General features: G+C 38.7%; 10 protein-coding genes and 1 non-coding gene across 11 annotated transcripts, besides 1 other annotated feature; 3 read left to right on the forward strand and 8 right to left on the reverse strand.

Moving 5' to 3' along the window:
* Nucleotides 1-228: 228 nt before the first annotated feature.
* On the reverse strand, nt 229-1,956 carry MSM1 (methionine--tRNA ligase MSM1; the record flags this gene model as incomplete). Its single annotated transcript, NM_001181300.1, has 1 exon — nt 229-1,956. One exon carries the CDS (start codon nt 1,954-1,956, stop codon nt 229-231), a length of 1,728 nt encoding a protein of 575 aa, NP_011687.1.
* A 293-nt stretch (nt 1,957-2,249) lies between these two features.
* On the reverse strand, nt 2,250-2,996 carry YIP1 (transporter YIP1; the record flags this gene model as incomplete). Its single annotated transcript, NM_001181301.3, has 1 exon — nt 2,250-2,996. One exon carries the CDS (start codon nt 2,994-2,996, stop codon nt 2,250-2,252), a length of 747 nt encoding a protein of 248 aa, NP_011688.3.
* A 262-nt stretch (nt 2,997-3,258) lies between these two features.
* On the forward strand, nt 3,259-4,365 carry RBG2 (Rbg2p; the record flags this gene model as incomplete). The annotated part of the gene is made up of 1 exon (NM_001181302.1): nt 3,259-4,365. The coding sequence occupies one exon, from the start codon at nt 3,259-3,261 to the stop codon at nt 4,363-4,365; it is 1,107 nt and encodes a 368-aa protein (NP_011689.1).
* A 320-nt stretch (nt 4,366-4,685) lies between these two features.
* Nucleotides 4,686-5,007: a long terminal repeat (Ty3 LTR).
* A 46-nt stretch (nt 5,008-5,053) lies between these two features.
* YNCG0039W lies at nt 5,054-5,124 on the forward strand. Its single transcript has one exon. It is a non-coding gene; the product is annotated as a tRNA-Gly (tRNA).
* A 173-nt stretch (nt 5,125-5,297) lies between these two features.
* Nucleotides 5,298-5,810, reverse strand: CBP4 (Cbp4p; the record flags this gene model as incomplete). Its single annotated transcript, NM_001181303.3, has 1 exon — nt 5,298-5,810. One exon carries the CDS (start codon nt 5,808-5,810, stop codon nt 5,298-5,300), a length of 513 nt encoding a protein of 170 aa, NP_011690.3.
* Nucleotides 5,811-6,059: 249 nt separating this feature from the next.
* YGR174W-A (uncharacterized protein) lies at nt 6,060-6,146 on the forward strand (the record flags this gene model as incomplete). The annotated part of the gene is made up of 1 exon (NM_001184595.3): nt 6,060-6,146. The coding sequence occupies one exon, from the start codon at nt 6,060-6,062 to the stop codon at nt 6,144-6,146; it is 87 nt and encodes a 28-aa protein (NP_878081.3).
* Nucleotides 6,147-6,337: 191 nt separating this feature from the next.
* ERG1 (squalene monooxygenase) lies at nt 6,338-7,828 on the reverse strand (the record flags this gene model as incomplete). The annotated part of the gene is made up of 1 exon (NM_001181304.1): nt 6,338-7,828. One exon carries the CDS (start codon nt 7,826-7,828, stop codon nt 6,338-6,340), a length of 1,491 nt encoding a protein of 496 aa, NP_011691.1.
* A 405-nt stretch (nt 7,829-8,233) lies between these two features.
* On the reverse strand, nt 8,234-9,841 carry ATF2 (alcohol O-acetyltransferase; the record flags this gene model as incomplete). Its single annotated transcript, NM_001181306.1, has 1 exon — nt 8,234-9,841. The coding sequence occupies one exon, from the start codon at nt 9,839-9,841 to the stop codon at nt 8,234-8,236; it is 1,608 nt and encodes a 535-aa protein (NP_011693.1).
* Nucleotides 9,842-10,451: 610 nt separating this feature from the next.
* Nucleotides 10,452-12,620, reverse strand: PBP1 (Pbp1p; the record flags this gene model as incomplete). Its single annotated transcript, NM_001181307.3, has 1 exon — nt 10,452-12,620. The coding sequence occupies one exon, from the start codon at nt 12,618-12,620 to the stop codon at nt 10,452-10,454; it is 2,169 nt and encodes a 722-aa protein (NP_011694.3).
* Nucleotides 12,621-13,079: 459 nt separating this feature from the next.
* On the reverse strand, nt 13,080-14,300 carry OKP1 (Okp1p; the record flags this gene model as incomplete). The annotated part of the gene is made up of 1 exon (NM_001181308.1): nt 13,080-14,300. One exon carries the CDS (start codon nt 14,298-14,300, stop codon nt 13,080-13,082), a length of 1,221 nt encoding a protein of 406 aa, NP_011695.1.
* A 368-nt stretch (nt 14,301-14,668) lies between these two features.
* On the reverse strand, nt 14,669-15,706 carry RNR4 (ribonucleotide-diphosphate reductase subunit RNR4; the record flags this gene model as incomplete). Its single annotated transcript, NM_001181309.3, has 1 exon — nt 14,669-15,706. The coding sequence occupies one exon, from the start codon at nt 15,704-15,706 to the stop codon at nt 14,669-14,671; it is 1,038 nt and encodes a 345-aa protein (NP_011696.3).
* Between the last annotated feature and the right edge of the window lie 951 nt (nt 15,707-16,657).

Raw genomic sequence — 16,657 nt, forward strand, 5'->3', positions numbered from 1 at the left:
AATGGAAAAAAAAAAAAAACATGAACAATCTCCCTCAGACTTTATTATAGACTATAGCGTGTACAAACAAGTCATCGTTGATAATGAAAGCAATGGTTTCATACCAGGAAATTTCCTATGAAAAATATGCATTTTTATTAGTAACAAAAGAAACTATATTCCTAGTCCTCTTGCAGAAAATACGATATAATACTTAAGTTAATATTTACAGTGCAGTAAGTACCTTTTTCATGACCTCATATTCGTTTGTTCCTCTTGCAACCTGAATGGAATTTTTTTCAAAGGTACTTCTCGGCCTTTCTTGTTAGATTGCTTTCCATATGTTTTATCGGAACCCAATCTAGCATAATTTATAGTCCTTTTCTCCTTTGAAACATCAATACGATCTAGGAAACTTTGTGAGAGAGATGGTATAATGGATTGGCATAAAATGGAGAGGATTCTAGACGTTTCCATAGCCAAAAATATTATATTGTCTTGTTGATCTAATTCCCTCTCCCAAGGTTTACTATTTTGAACCAAAGTATTTGCATCGTTGATAATACTCCAAACATGCCTTAGCAGTTGAGGATACTGGAATATGGCTATTTTTTCGTCAAAAACCTCTTGTGATTTGTTGAGTAGTTTAGCCAGATTCTCAATTCGTTCGGAGACTATTGGTTCATTTTGGAAAATCTCCTGAAATTGAAAATTTGCCTTGTCGCTAAATTTCATAACAGCTCTTTCAATATTGAATTTCGAGCCACAACATCTGTTAATCAGATTGCCCCATTTGGATACTAAAAGCTCTCTTGTCTCGTATAATTTGGCTTCTTGAAAATCGCCGTCCTCTTCCAGTTTAGAATTTTCTAACAAGAACCAACGCACAATATCGGCTCCATAATAACGTGCCATATCAATCGGATCTACAACATTACCCAAACTTTTGGACATTTTCATTCCATTGCAGAGCCAGTGTCCATGAACAACAATTTGTCTTGGTAAAGGCAGTCCAGCAGCCAGTAAAAAAGAAGGCCAATATACGGTATGGAATTTCGCGATATCCTTTCCTATCACGTGAATGGTGTTTCGCTGCACTTCTTTTGGGTATGGTATTAACAATTGGCCTTTTACGTTTGATTTGTCGCTATAATGTCTTGAAACTACTTCAGTAGCATTACTCAAGATGGACGGTATGCCACCGATGGAGGAGAGGTAGTTACACAAGGCATCAAACCACACATAAACTTTTTGGGACGGATCATTAGGAGTCGGTATACCCCATTTAAGTCTCGCAGAGGGTCTCGATATCGATAAATCTGGCAATGTCCCACCGGTTTCTAGTTCTTTTAGAATTTGGTCTCTTTTAGAAGCAGGAAAAATGAAATCTGGATTCTTTCTTATATGGTCAACTATTTTCTTGTTAAATAAGGATAGCCTAAAGAAGTAATTTGTCTCTGACTGATAAACTACTTCGTTTTTCGATTCTGTATTCAGATACTTACCATCATTTTTGGGGTCTTTAATAACCTTGGATTCAGGATAGAATGTTTCATCAGAAATGGAATACCAACCCTTATGTTCGCCCATGTAAATATAGCCATTTTTCAAACAAAGTTCCCATAATTTCATCACGTTTTCAATGTGGTCAGGATCCGTAGTCCTTATAAATCTTGTATAATTAATGCCATATATTTTGTCTAATTGAACAAACTCTGGGTATAGCTTATCGACGAACTTTTTTGGCTGATCGAAGCCATTGCTTTCACTAGCACACTGGATTTTCAATCCATGTTCATCAGTACCTGTGGTAAAGAAGGATAGATTACCTTTAAATAATTGCCATCGATGGTAAACGTCACTTAATAAGCTGGAGTAAAGATGGCCGAGGTGCGGTTTGGCATTGGGATAGAAAATTGGCGTCGTTACGTGGGAGACCTTAGAGTACAGACGATGCACAATTGATCGACATTGCATGTTTTCTTTCGATCAAAACCTATGCTTTCCTTATTTACCTCTGGAGAATAGTAACATTAAAATTTACATTCTTTTTTCACAGTTGTGCGGATTTATTTGTTTGAAACCACCATTGGACTACGTTTTAGTTTTTAAAGAAAGAGAAGGCACTTCGTAATCCAATGTTGCCTAGTACTGGTATTGCTTGCACTATACAAGGAAGTAAGTGTGATTATGTAATGCTGTATACACTCTTTATTCAAACATAGTTCAGAAAAACATATATACAAATATCGCCCCTAAGCCAATTCCCTTCAGACAAAAATTACCATGAGGGCAAAAACACTGTAGAAAATCAACAGTGGGTAGGCAATTAGCAATCTTGCATTTTGCAATTGGAGCAAAGAATTTAAAAATCCAGACGAGGTCCAAGTACTCCAAATTACAAATAGTACTGATACAACATAACCTGTAGTGTTGTTCAAACCATGGAAAATGCCCAGTAAAGAAAGGAAACACAGAGGCAAAAAGCAGTATCCTAAGATGGACGCTGTATTGAAAAATTGTAGGTTCGTTTGAGTGGAAGTATCGTTATTGCTCATTAATTTCGATAGATTGTGCAAAGAAATGGTACCAAACAAAGCGACACCATAGATATATCCAAAATGAACCTTTCCAGCCATCAATAGAAAAAGTCCGAATAACAAAAAGAATATCAAAGGCCCAGCCAAATCTGAATCGTTTAGAATTTCTTGTGGCACACCACTACCAAAACGTATTGGTATAAGAACCATTTTAGTTTTCGTTATGATATGATCGAAATTTATTCCAATTTCCTCCAGTAATGGAGGTTCATGTGGATATCCCTTAGTTGAAAGAGCATGTAAAATACCTACAGGCAAAGGGTCGGGGGCAACACCCAAATTGTTATCGTTGCCAGTATTAGAAGAACCGACGGTATTTTGAAAACTCATTGACCCTTGGGGAACGGCAAATTGTGCAGAAGGCTGATAAAAGCCACCGCCATTATTAGCATTGTTACTAGTATTGTAGAAAGACATCTCGAGAGGGACTAATAGTTGTCTTGCAGTACTTCCCGTCCAATTTGTAGCTGTTATAAGATGACTTGGTTCGTGTCACGTAGTTACCTCACTCAAATAGCAAAATAATCAATGGTTACCCGAAGTGAAAATTTTCGTGATAATAGCGATGAGATTTAAACCCAGTTATAAAAGTCGTACAATATTGAAGCTGTTGATATTGGAATTGAACAAGTACTAACGAGATACGCATTATCAAAACTAACGTAACAAGCACTACAAAATGGGTATTATCGACAAAATCAAAGCCATCGAAGAAGAAATGGCCAGAACCCAAAAAAATAAGGCCACAGAACATCATCTGGGTCTTTTGAAGGGGAAATTGGCTAGATACAGACAACAACTGCTAGCTGATGAAGCTGGTAGTGGTGGTGGAGGAGGGTCTGGTTTTGAAGTGGCAAAATCAGGTGACGCTAGAGTAGTTTTAATAGGTTACCCCTCCGTCGGTAAGTCCTCCTTATTGGGTAAAATTACCACCACCAAGTCTGAGATCGCTCATTATGCTTTCACGACATTGACATCCGTTCCTGGTGTATTGAAGTACCAAGGTGCAGAAATCCAAATTGTGGATCTTCCAGGTATTATTTATGGTGCTTCGCAGGGTAAAGGTCGTGGTAGGCAAGTTGTTGCAACAGCAAGGACCGCAGATCTAGTATTAATGGTTTTAGATGCCACAAAGAGTGAACATCAAAGAGCATCTTTGGAGAAGGAGCTGGAAAATGTAGGCATCAGGCTTAATAAAGAGAAACCAAATATTTACTATAAGAAAAAAGAAACTGGTGGCGTGAAAGTTACGTTTACCTCCCCTCCAAAGACCAATTTAACCGAACAGGCAATCAAAATGATCTTGAGAGATTATCGTATCCATAATGCAGAAGTTCTGGTAAGAGATGACCAATGTACGATTGATGATTTTATCGATGTTATTAACGAACAACATAGAAATTATGTCAAATGTCTTTATGTGTATAATAAGATAGATGCAGTATCATTAGAAGAGGTGGATAAACTTGCCAGAGAGCCAAACACCGTTGTTATGTCCTGTGAAATGGATTTGGGATTACAAGACGTCGTTGAAGAAATTTGGTACCAGCTGAACTTGAGTCGTGTGTATACAAAGAAGAGAGGTGTTAGACCAGTATTTGATGATCCTCTAGTGGTAAGAAATAATTCCACTATTGGTGACTTATGTCATGGTATCCACAGGGATTTCAAAGATAAGTTCAAATACGCATTGGTTTGGGGTTCTTCTGCCAAACATTCTCCTCAGAAGTGCGGCTTAAACCACAGGATTGATGATGAAGATGTAGTTTCTTTATTCGCGAAATAGTATAAATGAATAGATTTTAAAGAAACATGAAAAAACAAGATCAGCATCGAGAACTGTAGTACGGAGCAGAGATTTTGCATGACTAAACGGACTCATTTTCCTTGTAGTAGAAATAAATGCTGAAAATAGGTTTTTTAGTGAGAACCGGAAGGTGTTACTTTCATGGTATATTCGTATATACTTTTATAATGTAATTTGAAGAGCTCCGTTCATAAAAATTGTCATTCTGGGCTTCAAATGAATAAATAAACCCGAATGACAATGAAATCTCGAAATTATAATAGTGGTACCTAGTGTAGTAAGTATAAAGGAACCTTCTCTGTTGTATCTCAGAATGGGATACCTCAGTATGACAATACATCATCCTAAACGTTCATAAAACACATATGAAACAACCTTACAGCAAAACGAACAGAATGAGCAACATGAAAATAAAACTCTGCCTTCCTTAGCTAACCTACTCTAACGTATAAGTATCTGAACAATTGGTTTAGATCCAAGATTCCGCGCTTCCACCATTTAGTATGATCCATATTTTATATAATATATAGGATAAGTAAGATCCCGTGAATCAAGCTGATAAACCGTTTTGACAACTGGTTACTTCCCTAAGACTGTTTATATTAGGATTGTCAAGAACCTTGACATTACCCCATTGCATGATGCAATAATCTCATATAAATAACAAGCGCAAGTGGTTTAGTGGTAAAATCCAACGTTGCCATCGTTGGGCCCCCGGTTCGATTCCGGGCTTGCGCAATGTTTTTTCCATCCCCAAGTATGGGAACTAAAATAGCTAAAAATAAGTATGAAGTTATATTTTTAAACCTATTTACAGTGTACAAATAAATAATATATCATAAATGACACAGACGTATGTTTTAGGATGCAAAAGTTCAAGCTGCCCTTCCTAATTGAGTGACCCGACCCATCTACCAGAAGCGCCACCAGCTTTTAACCTGCTTATCCTGGACTATTTCCTTTGTTTTCTCCTCCGTTTCAGATCTTAGCTGAGACAGTTCATTTCTGATCCTAGCCAACTCTTCTTTTTGCACCTCCTCCGCCCTCACCTTAGCAAAGTGATCTCTGCTTTGAACGTTATCACCGTTCCTTTCCCAAGGTGATTGAAGGGGGCCCGTCTTCCAAATTGGATCGTCACTTTGAGAAGTTTCCTTAACAATTTTCATCAAAGCCTGCTGCTCCGACTGACGTAGTTTTTTCTCCCTCTCATATTGTAAACGTAATTCTGGGGAAAGCTGGCTGATTAACTGTTGATCTGTTGGCGTTGTGTACTTGAAAAGCAGAAACCCGCTTCCAATAATAGCGCCACCAATTGCATAGACTTTCAACCAACGTACCCACAATGGTCTTTCCATACCCAAATAATGCTTATACTGTCTTTGTTTTGCTATTACTGCCTCTCTAGGAGTTATCGCGCACTGCATGTATATAAAATTTTATCTTGATAAAATACCCCGGGGGATGAGCAAAAAAAGGGATATGGGGAATGAAAAGTGAGATAAACTAGCAATAATCTATTCTAATAAGTAGAACATTCACAAAGACTACTATGGTGTAATTCTGAAAGGATTTACGAGAGCACAAATACTATTATGTATAATTCTGACTGCAGAATCCGGCAAGCTTGATTTAATATCACTTAAGGAAGTAATATCGTTAATTGATAACCGAATATGAATCTCAATGCATATTTTGAAGCATATCAAGCCATTTTTCCTTTTCTGTTGGAGGCATTTTTAAGGAAAGAACAAAAAGTATAAAACACTTCGGTTAATAATAAATGATATGTGAATTTTTTTGAAAATATGTAAAATAAATAAGTAATAAATAAAAATAAGATGTGTTTATCGTAATGTACTATACAAGCCTTCCAAGCCGACTTCTGTAATAAAAAAAAAAGGTGCAGCTTAATGTTTGACGGTTCCTATCCTCTCTCCCTTATAAGCTGTAGTTAACCAATCAACTCACCAAACAAAAATGGGGTGAATACTCTAATAGCTGTGATCAAAATCATAATACCTTCCAATAAAGCCATTGGTAATCCCAAGAAACCACGTTCTTCCATGTTCAAGTAAATGGTGTAAAAAGCGACAGCGAAGAAAACCCTGGTCAATTGCAAAGGCTTTGGCAAGACACCAGACAGAAATTCAACGGGTTTGTTGACACAATCGCCACCTCTTTGGAAATATTTGAAACAACCTTTTTGTAATGCCTTCAAGTTATCGCTGTCAGCAGCGAACAAAGAATACAAAGCCACTGACAAAACGTTAATAACGGAATCGTAACTCTTTCTTTCGAAATGGTAGTCTAGTAATTCATCCAAAACCTTTTCACGGTCGCTGAAGTCTAGGTCACCTATTTTCTTAATCAACAAGACAACATCATGCAAACCGACAGTCATACCACCACCAGTCAATGGATGTCTCATATTTAGAGCGTCACCGATAACACACATACCAGTGACGTCGTTTTGTCTAGCTGGCAAGTAGGAGTTTGGCATAGCTCTAAATTTACCTTGGCTGACGGCTTCATCAAATGAAGGACGTAGACTCTTTGGAATGAAAGGTTGGACATCCTTAATCATCCAACTCTTGATATCAGCTGGGACCTTTGGAGAGTTGTAAGCACAAAGGATTCTTGTTTCTTCTGGACTGATTTGGTAAACCAAGATTGGCATATGATCACTACCAAGAATAACGTGACCGTGCATAGGAGCAGGATTCTTAGCATTGAACAAAGACATACCGACAAACGAAGAACCGACAGTTGGAACATGGTCTGGGTGCAATTCCTTTCTGAAACGTGAAAAGATACCGTCACAGATAAATGTCAAGTGGGCTTTGAATTCCACCTTGCCACGGCCATCAATGTCAACCTTGGCACCAACAACCTCATTCTTTTCATCCTTCAATATCTCAATACAGTTACCTTGCACTCTAGTAACATTTGGCTCTTGAGCAGTAATGTTTCTCAAGTTGTTCAAGAATCTACCATGAACAAAAGCAACACCCCTTTCTCTTTCATCATCTTCGTAATCCTTGATGTGAATAGTGCTGTCTTCCAAGACCTTGTCATTACCATCTTTGACCAAGTCCTTCAATTTTTCAACTTTAGGGATATCGGCCTTGTAAGGGTATGGAATATCAACTTGTTCGCCGTTGAAAAAGACGGTATAACCGGTAACAGGATATGCTTCGATGTTGTTGATAGATTGAATCATACCCAGACTTCTCAATGCTCTAACACCACCTGGTTGCATCAATTCACCAACAATTCTATCAGGCATAGCCCAGTCACGTTCTACGATAAGAACTTTCTTACCCTTTCTTGCTAGACCAGTAGCAACACATGGACCGATAACACCAGCACCGATGACAATCGCATCGTAGGTAATTGTGTTGTCGGCATTAATCAATTCAGGTGCAACGTTAACAGCAGACATGACCCTTTTCTCGATATGTTTTTCTGTGATTTTTTTTTTTCAATTGTTCGAAATAACCTGTATTGTTCAATACTGGACAATTGTTCTGATATATATATATATATATAATTTTCAATGAAAAAAAAAAAAAAAAGAAAGAAAATTAGAAGCTAGAAAGAAATAAGGAAAAGGAAAAGCAAACAACAATAGGAAAAAAAAGCATAGAAACATATAATAGATTAAATACAAAAGATTTATTATACATGCGAGGTAAGACTATTGTCTAAGACTTATACCCGACCGAGAGCAGCCACGGCATGCATCGACTACGAGCGTATTGTGTTATATCAGCTCTGTCCGATACACTGCTTGCCTTTTGTACGAGCTCGGCCGAGCTATACGAAGGCCCGCTACGGCAGTATCGCATTAAAGCGACGCAAATTCGCCGATGGTTTGGTAGAAGAGCTTGCAGAACGATTCCCATTCGCCACGATCCCGTAGAGTGCCCTGAACCACGCTCATGTCCATGTTCATACCATTCACGTTTGTGGAGCAAACGTTTAGGCCGAACGCAAATCTCAAGGCGCCTGCAGACTGCGAGAAGATTAAATCCCGAACGTAGTACGGCTTGGTCGTATCTTGCGAGACAAGTCCTGTATTACTGATGATTGCACCGCCTCTTTGCTGGTGCAAATAAGAGTTGGCAAGAAGGCTGTCTATATTCTTGTTTTCAACGATAAAATCAAGTTGTAGGACCCCCAGACCAATCAAGTGGTCACCGTTGTCGTACGATTCTAAAAAGCGGTCATAGTAGTATTCGACAAGACTCCAAAACTTGTCATTGTCACCTTCGGGAATGTCGAATGAGGAGATTAGATAGGCGTAATGCGAACCTCCAACGTTGGAGCCGTATTTATAAGAATCTCTTAACTCTTCATCGTTTGGTAAAAACCTTCTTGCGTTGCTTGGAATAGCCACATCGAACCCATACTCGAGAAGAGATTTTGTGAACAGCTTATCCAGTCTATACAGGGCTACAAGAAAGCACGCTTGAATGAAGGGTGTTAGGGTGCACCCATCGTGAACATTTTTCTTGATCTGAGCTCTGATTTGTTCTACTTGCTTAGTACTGAAATGCAACAAGTAATTGTAACTAGCATTAGCATTACTAGAGGGGCTATATCTAGCTGTAAGTGTAGATTCGCTGGAGGTTTTAAAATTACAATGTTCATAAATGAAGGTTGTTAAAAAGAATTTGGGTAATGAAGTCAATGCTGGCTTGTAGTCAATACGATCCGTAATCGGTTTTGGCAATTTAGAAATTTCAGTGTAGTCTCGATCATAGTCAATGATGACTTGATCTTCGATGAACTCTTCATCATAATCAAACCCTTTTTCTTCGATTTTACAAAAGAGTAGAGCTAAATCTTTGAAAAAATTCGATCCACTGACACCGTCGGAGCCGCAGTGGTTAGTGACATAAACGAAGTTTTTCCACGTTTCAAACCCATCAGTATCCTTACCTGGTAAACAAATCAATCTCCAATTAGGCCTCTTCGGATTACCCAGAGGTATGATTACAGGGCTAATCAATTCGATTAACCTATTGGTGACTTTGAAATCATCCTTTTTGAACTGTTCTGAGATTTTCTCCATGACTTCTCTGTATTCTGGTTGATTATTCATAATCAAGTCATCGAATTCAAGATGAGAAATCACCTTTATGAAATCATGCTGTGGAAAAGGTTTACTAAGGTACTCTTCGCTAGAGTAGTACGCTTCATGATGAGGATAATGCTTAGGAATGATTGTATGCGCAAGAGTTGAGTATTTTTGAAGTAATACTTTCAAGACAAGCATTAGTTGTCTCTTATTAACACCTTTATTCAATTCCGCGTAAACAGTAAAATTCGAGTACATTTTCTGCCTACTCAAAACAGCAAAGTAGTTTTCCAAGTGGCCCATACGTCTTGCATGGCCACGGTCTATCAACTCTTGAGTGATATGTGGTTCGTATCCTTCTATATCTTCCATAATTAACCTGGACAATTTTTATTGCTGAAGTTATTATTCGTTTGAAAGTCTCAGTACTGTTTGTACGCATTAGGAATGACATTGCTGTTACTGCAGAATTGCCCTACACATTTGTTGTTGTCTTTTAAGTAACAATTTGCTCTATTTTCACAGACCTCGAAGAAACGTAAATCTTGACAACAAATGTTTACGATCGTTTAGGTGTATGAAAAAATATAGAATACCAAAATAGGAAACTCGTTGAATTCGTTTACTCATTATCCCGCAATATTTATCGGTGGCCTACAGAGTTCAATGTAGCCTGAGATTGTGGCGATTGAAATACTGATTACTTAAAATTTGCTAAAGCCTGTTCTATCTGAAGAAAAAAAAAAAAAATGGATGAGCCTTCCAGTTCATTGAAATTCTTCAGTTCTTATTTTTTTTTCAAAAAGAAAAGTTTCAGTACCCTGTTCCAAAAAAAATGAAAAAAATGAAAATCCAGTATCCTTCCCATAAAAATTAAAAGTTCCATTATTTATGGGTAAGTAAGTACCACTGATTATATACCATATTTATAAAGTGCATGAATTTATTACTATATATTGCTTTTTCTGACGTGCTTCCTTCACTATTTATGGCCACTGGTACTACTATTATGGTGGCCATGGTGGCTAGTTTGATGGTAATTTCTACTATGGCCATGACTGTGCATTGCCGACCCGTTCGCTGGCATGCCAGATGGACCTGATCCCATCATTCCTTGGAAGGGTATCCCTCCTGGATACCCGAAGGCACCCATAGGAGCGCCAGGGCCAGCTGCCATAAAACCTGCAGGGACATGGGGCGAAATATTTCCTCCTCCTTCTTCAGCCCCATTGCTACCCATAACTGGCATCATTTGAGGCATAGATGGGTGATAAAACATTGGCTGAGGTTGAAATGGCATGTACATACCCATTGACCCAGCAGCAAAGCCATTCATCATCGGATTTGGTGATGCCGATGGACCTCCCATCGGAAAGCCCATCATCCCGCCCATATTCATGCCCATAGCTGGATTCATACCAGGCACAGCATTGCCCATGGAGTTCAATTGGCGTTGTTGGAACCTAGTTTGAGCTTCTTGAATCGCCGTATCCTCATCTGGGAAAAATGTCTTATACGATTCTTCAATTGTATTTAACCAGGTTGGCGCAGTAAAATAAGGTTTTTCAATAAAGAAGGGTTCCATATTCTCCGAGGCATCATCGCCTTTCTTCTTTTCATCGTGGGCCTCCTTGGATTTGATGAACATATTAAAACTTTTTCCGAACAACACTCTCTTGGCGTCATTAGTATGAGGGTTCTTGGCACCAAAAAAGGAACCATGATTACGTCTTCTCAATGAAGTACTAGATCTCGTGGTATGGCCGGTAGATGATTGGCCTTGAGATATGTTGCTGCCACTTCTTCTAGATTCTGATTTCCCTGCAGAAATCTGTGTAGTAGGAGAAACAGTCTTGGCCGAAGGGGTTTTGCTGATCGGTTTTGGAGGCAACGAAGAATTAGATTTTAATGTAGAGCTTGACCTTTTTAAGACTTCTAGCATGTCTTTTGGAATATCATATGGAACTTTAAATTTCTCGGAAAATTTCTTCAACTCTTCAATCTGGGCTTCTTTGCTACTCAAACTTTTCTTATTCTTAGAAGTCTTTTGTGGGGGTTTTCCCTCTGGCGCACCTGCTGCTGCGGGAGTAGAGGTATCCGTGGAAACGGCATTTTCATTTTTGTTAGAATTACTCGAAGAGATAATTGCTGGATCCATATGATGAGGTTGCTGTCTTAAAGTAGGTGGGACATACCTATTCCCCTTGTTGGAATTAGGCTTAGAATTGCTTTTTAAAGCGGCCAACAACTCATCTCCTCTTCTATCAACACCAGAGTATAAGTCTTCTTCATCTAGACCAGAATCATCAATTATGATACCTCTGTCCTCTGCAATATGAATATTACCGGAAGTTCCTTGCGATTCAATTTCCTTAGCGATTCTTTCGGCTTCTTGCAACCTCTTACTGTAATTAGGGTCATCCTTGTTAATCTTTGTTGTATACAAATGTTCATCAAAAGTTGACTTTACGCCAAACTTTTTCTCGTTCACAGCAAATTGATCCCAACTGGCAGAATCGTCTTCCAAAGCTTTACCCTTGTTGATATCAAAATGTTCCGCGCCTTCTTCGGGTGTCCATTTTTCTAACTTACGCTCCTTAATTTCTCTACCAGAACCAGAAATATCAACATCAGTCCTGAATTTCGTAACTTCATTCGATTCTCCATTTACCCTTTCCTTTTCAATATTTGTTCTGGCGGGCGTTGTTTCTTGGGCTTTGGAATTTTCCCATTTCTCATCAAGAGACAAATCAATATTCTTCAGTTCCAACTCAGCGACATCTTCACCGTGAATCAGCAAGGTTTCTCCCAAAGTCTTAGCCAAGTCATCCACAGAATCACTAACTCCTGAATCAGCAACCCTGGGAAATCTTAATACAACATCGATACCATTAGTAGATTCCAAATTACAAGATACTAATAAACCGGTATATTTCACACCTGAAGTAACAGTTACTGTTACATCAGAGCCTATACTATTGGCTAACAAATAATCTTGACGGTCATCAAAGTTTCTCGTAATTTCAGGGTTCTCATAGAACATTGAACTGTTGTTTTGATTAGGGACGCCTCCATTCGTATAATTGCTGTCAGAATTACCACCCTTTCTTGAGTTGGTGGAGCTATCTCTTTTCCTAAAGTTTCCCTTCATATTGTTTCAATGTAATGAACTCCTTTAATTACTTCCGTGACTGAGGATGTCAGTTTTTATATCAAATCAATTTTCAAAGATTTAATTATTGCTTCCCCTTCAAGATCAATTCGGAAATAATCGAAACGTCTTCTGGAAAGAACAAAAAGAAAGATAGAAGAAAACGCGAGTGAATGACCTATATCTTCCTTAAAGATCTATGCGATGAGAGATGCCGATTTAAGAACTGCTTTACAAAAACGCAAATCTCAAGTAAAGAAAGTGCCTCCCAATTGAGCTTTCCTTCCTTCTTTATTTTTTTTTTTTTCCAGTTTTTCATAATTTGTTGTGGCTCTCCAAGGTTTTCTGAGGCTCGTTGGCGGAGAAGTTACGTAACCCGGATGCTAATAGTGCATGATTATATATCAAATATTTAGTTATATGCATCGTAATCGTAAACTCTGAAACAATGGATTATCGCTAGTGTATATCTTCTTCGGTCTTATCTTGGTGCGACTCATGGTGCGGTACAAAAACCTCTTTGATTTCTTCTTCATGTGAATCCGAAATCATTTGACCCATTGTTTCCTTAAGTTCCTTTGATTTCTTCGTATATTCTTTCAAAGAAGGTAACAACGACAGTACTTCCTCCTTATCAAGCCTCACATCGGCTGTACTTTTTATGGGGTCGTTCAACATCAGGTTCAATTCGTGGCTATCATTTCTAAAAGTTACTGGGCCATCAGGATGCATAAATCCATTAGTAGATTCTAAGCCATATGTATATTCCATTGCTTTGTTAAGTACTGGATGCAGATCTTTTTGTATTAGCTTCTCAGTGAGTCGTTTCTTGTTGTTTGTTTTTAAATTCATGCACAACTTCCTAGTTTCCTCCAAAAGGTTTTGTTCACGTGAAAGAATTGCTTCCAATCTCTCATTATTTTGTAGTTCTTGTGAATACCGGTTTTGAATAAATTGTCGCTTAGAATAAATATACTCGATGTCTAGATCTCTTTCCGATATCCTAGAGGGAAATTTGGCCTGTCTTAGCTTCTTCTTTATCTTTGTGAGGATTATTTCAAGCAAACGTTCCTTCTTAGAATATATTCTTTTAACCTCATTATTATCGCCATGCGTCATTTGGTTCATTTCCTTTTCGTACTTCTCAAAGACAGAATCAAGAGCGCTTACAGTGTTAGTCTCTAATAAACGAAGTATGGATCCTATCATTATTTTAGAAGGCTTTTTCCAATGCTTTAATTCATAATTGCGCGGCAACCTTTCTCTATACTCAGCTTGTATTACCTTCCTGAATTCCCAAGGTCGTACATTGCCCTCTCCACTTGTTGCGCTTCCATCCGATAGATGAGATTGCAATTTACCTGTACTTTCCTTGCCAACCTCAAATCGAAGTTGTTTAGATCCTTTATGATGGTATTGTCCTTCTTCTTTGTTCGTGCGCTCTTCTATTTCTCCTTCTTCAGCATCATCAGAGTTCTCATAAAAAAGCGACTTCTTTGATTGGGTGCTTTTAGCTTCTGGTGCTACGTCCAGACGTAAAGTTTTAATATCATTCACATTCATGAGAATGCTGCTATCGCTTTCAGAGGAACTTCGGTTGGGTGACAGATCCATGGCCTGGCCATTGTTAATTGAATCATTTTCAATATTTTGTAAAAAATTATCTCTATCAGCTGCCATACAGTATACGTAGCACTAGTATCGCTTGAATTATTCGTCCATAGGGTGCAAGTTACCTCATCCATTGTTGCTATGTACCTCTATCTGTATTAACTTCGAGGTAGTAAACAAATGGGTGGACCGTATTGTGACTCTCCGGGTAACAAAAATATGTTATTTAAATGAAATGACCGGGATGATGGTACTCTCTGAATCTTTCCCTTATCTACCTACAAGAAAATGGCAAATATTGTCATAATAAATATAAAAAAAAACTGTAGTTTCTTTTTAAATTTTTCTACTTAAGTTTAGTTATACTGTACCTAGGTATATATAAATATATATAAATAAAAGTGGCCAAGAATAAAAGAACGCACCCCGTCGTTGACTTAGAAGTCATCATCAAAGTTAATTTCCTTGGATGGGGTAGCGGACTTAGACATGTCACTGGCCTTTTGGTAGTCGGAAACCTTCTTTTCAAAGAAGGTGGTCTTACCAGCGGTAGCGACATCCTCCATGAATTCGAATGGGTTGACGGCGTTGTAGTATTTTTCGTTACCGAAACCTTGTAATAGACCGTCAGCGACAAATTCTATGTAGGTGTGAATGCTCTTCAAATCCATACCAAATTTTTCTACTGGCAAAGAGTTTGAGTAGTATTCCTTTTCAATTTCCACGGCTTCGGTAATGATTTTTTCAATGATCTTGGGGTTTGGCTTGGTTCTCAAATGGGCAAATAGCAAGCATGAAAAGTCAGTGTAGGCACCTCTGTCTCTACAGATGTTTCTGTTGGCCATTGCTAAACCTGGCATAATCTTTTTGTCAGTCAACCAGAACATAGAAGCATAGTTACCAGCTTGGAAAATACCTTCCTTTGCAGCAAATGCTACTAGTCTTTCAGCATACAAGCTGTCATCGTTGGAAATCCATCTCTCGATGAAAGCAGCCTTATGCTTGACTTCAGGCAAATTGGCAATTTCCTTGAATAGAGGGATGTTCTTAGGGTCCTTGAAGAAGGCATCAACCATCATGGAGTAAACTTCAGAGTAGATGTTTTCCATCATAATCTGGAACCCGTAGAAACTCTTACCTTCAGGGTTTTGCAATTGGGCAGAAAAGTTTTCGATCAAGTACTTGTTGACAAGGTTGTCAGAAGAAATGGACAAGGCTAACAAGTTACCGATGTAGGTCTTCTGGTCATCAGTCAATTTTTGGAAATCTTCAGTGTCCTTAGCCAATTCGATTTCTTCCGCAGTCCAGAAAGAGGCTTCAACCTTCTTGTAAGCAGCCCAGATTTCGTGGTATTTGATAGGGAACATCACGAATCTACGGCTGTTTTCCATCAAAAGGATTTCATCCTTTTCAGCTTCTTTCATATCATGACGTTCTTTTTGGAAAGTCTTCAAAAATTGGTTATGTGCTTCCATTGTAATAACTAATTGTGTGCGTTGCGCGGGGTTGTGTGGCTCAAAAAGATCTGTTTTTGTATTAGCAATTTTTTATTTCCCTTTTTAAATGAATTTTTTTTCTTTCTGTTTCGAGACAAGGCCTTTTGCAAAAAAAAAAAAAGTAAAAAAGTGAAATTTGATAGTGTAAGGGGACAGAGGTGGGGTCAGAAACCAATGTATCTATTGATAGTCTTTTTTTGATCGAAAAGCCAAGAGACAAAAAATGAAGAAAATGAGAGATAAGGAATGAAACTTTAGGAACATTGAAGATTCAATCGCCGTTTTTATACGCCAGAGCTTCATGAGACCAAGGAAGGAACGGACGTCGTCTACCGATTACAGTAAGCAAAGAGGATGGTGTTGCCACAACAACGCCCATCGGGAAGGCAAGAGACGCTGTGGTGAACAATAACTGCCAAAACGTGGTTCTCGCACGCTGAAAAGCGCGTTCTCGTGCGCCGCTTTCAGTGTGCTAGAACTTGCACTGTCCGGTTTCCGGTGCTTGGTGTTGGGTGGTCGTACCTGCTAGTTCCATTGGTGCGGTGTATGGGCGGGTACCCTCAAAAAGGGAAACGAAGGTAGGCGCACGGTGCTTATTAAGCTCAGAGGCGACCTCGCAGAAGGGGGCAGACCACACAAGCGGTGGAGGCGCTCCAGATATTCAGTGGAGTGGGGCTTGCTCATGTTCTGTTGTTGGTTTTGGATAGAAAAAGAGCGGGTTGAATAGTTTGCCATGGCAACCACTCTGGAAGCGAAATCACATAGACGCGTAAACACTCACACACAGGATATTCGTATAGCAAGGTACTAGTGGCGACACTCAGGTGGTCCTCGTTGCCTTATCTCCAGATTCCTCAATTTCTGTGAAACGTAAACATTATGGGAATAGTCTAGACGCGTACTTCATTTTCTTTGTTTCGTGAAAAGTAC

This window comes from Saccharomyces cerevisiae, chromosome VII (assembly GCF_000146045.2).
Source record: "Saccharomyces cerevisiae S288C chromosome VII, complete sequence".
NCBI classification, from domain to species: Eukaryota; Fungi; Ascomycota; class Saccharomycetes; order Saccharomycetales; family Saccharomycetaceae; genus Saccharomyces; species Saccharomyces cerevisiae.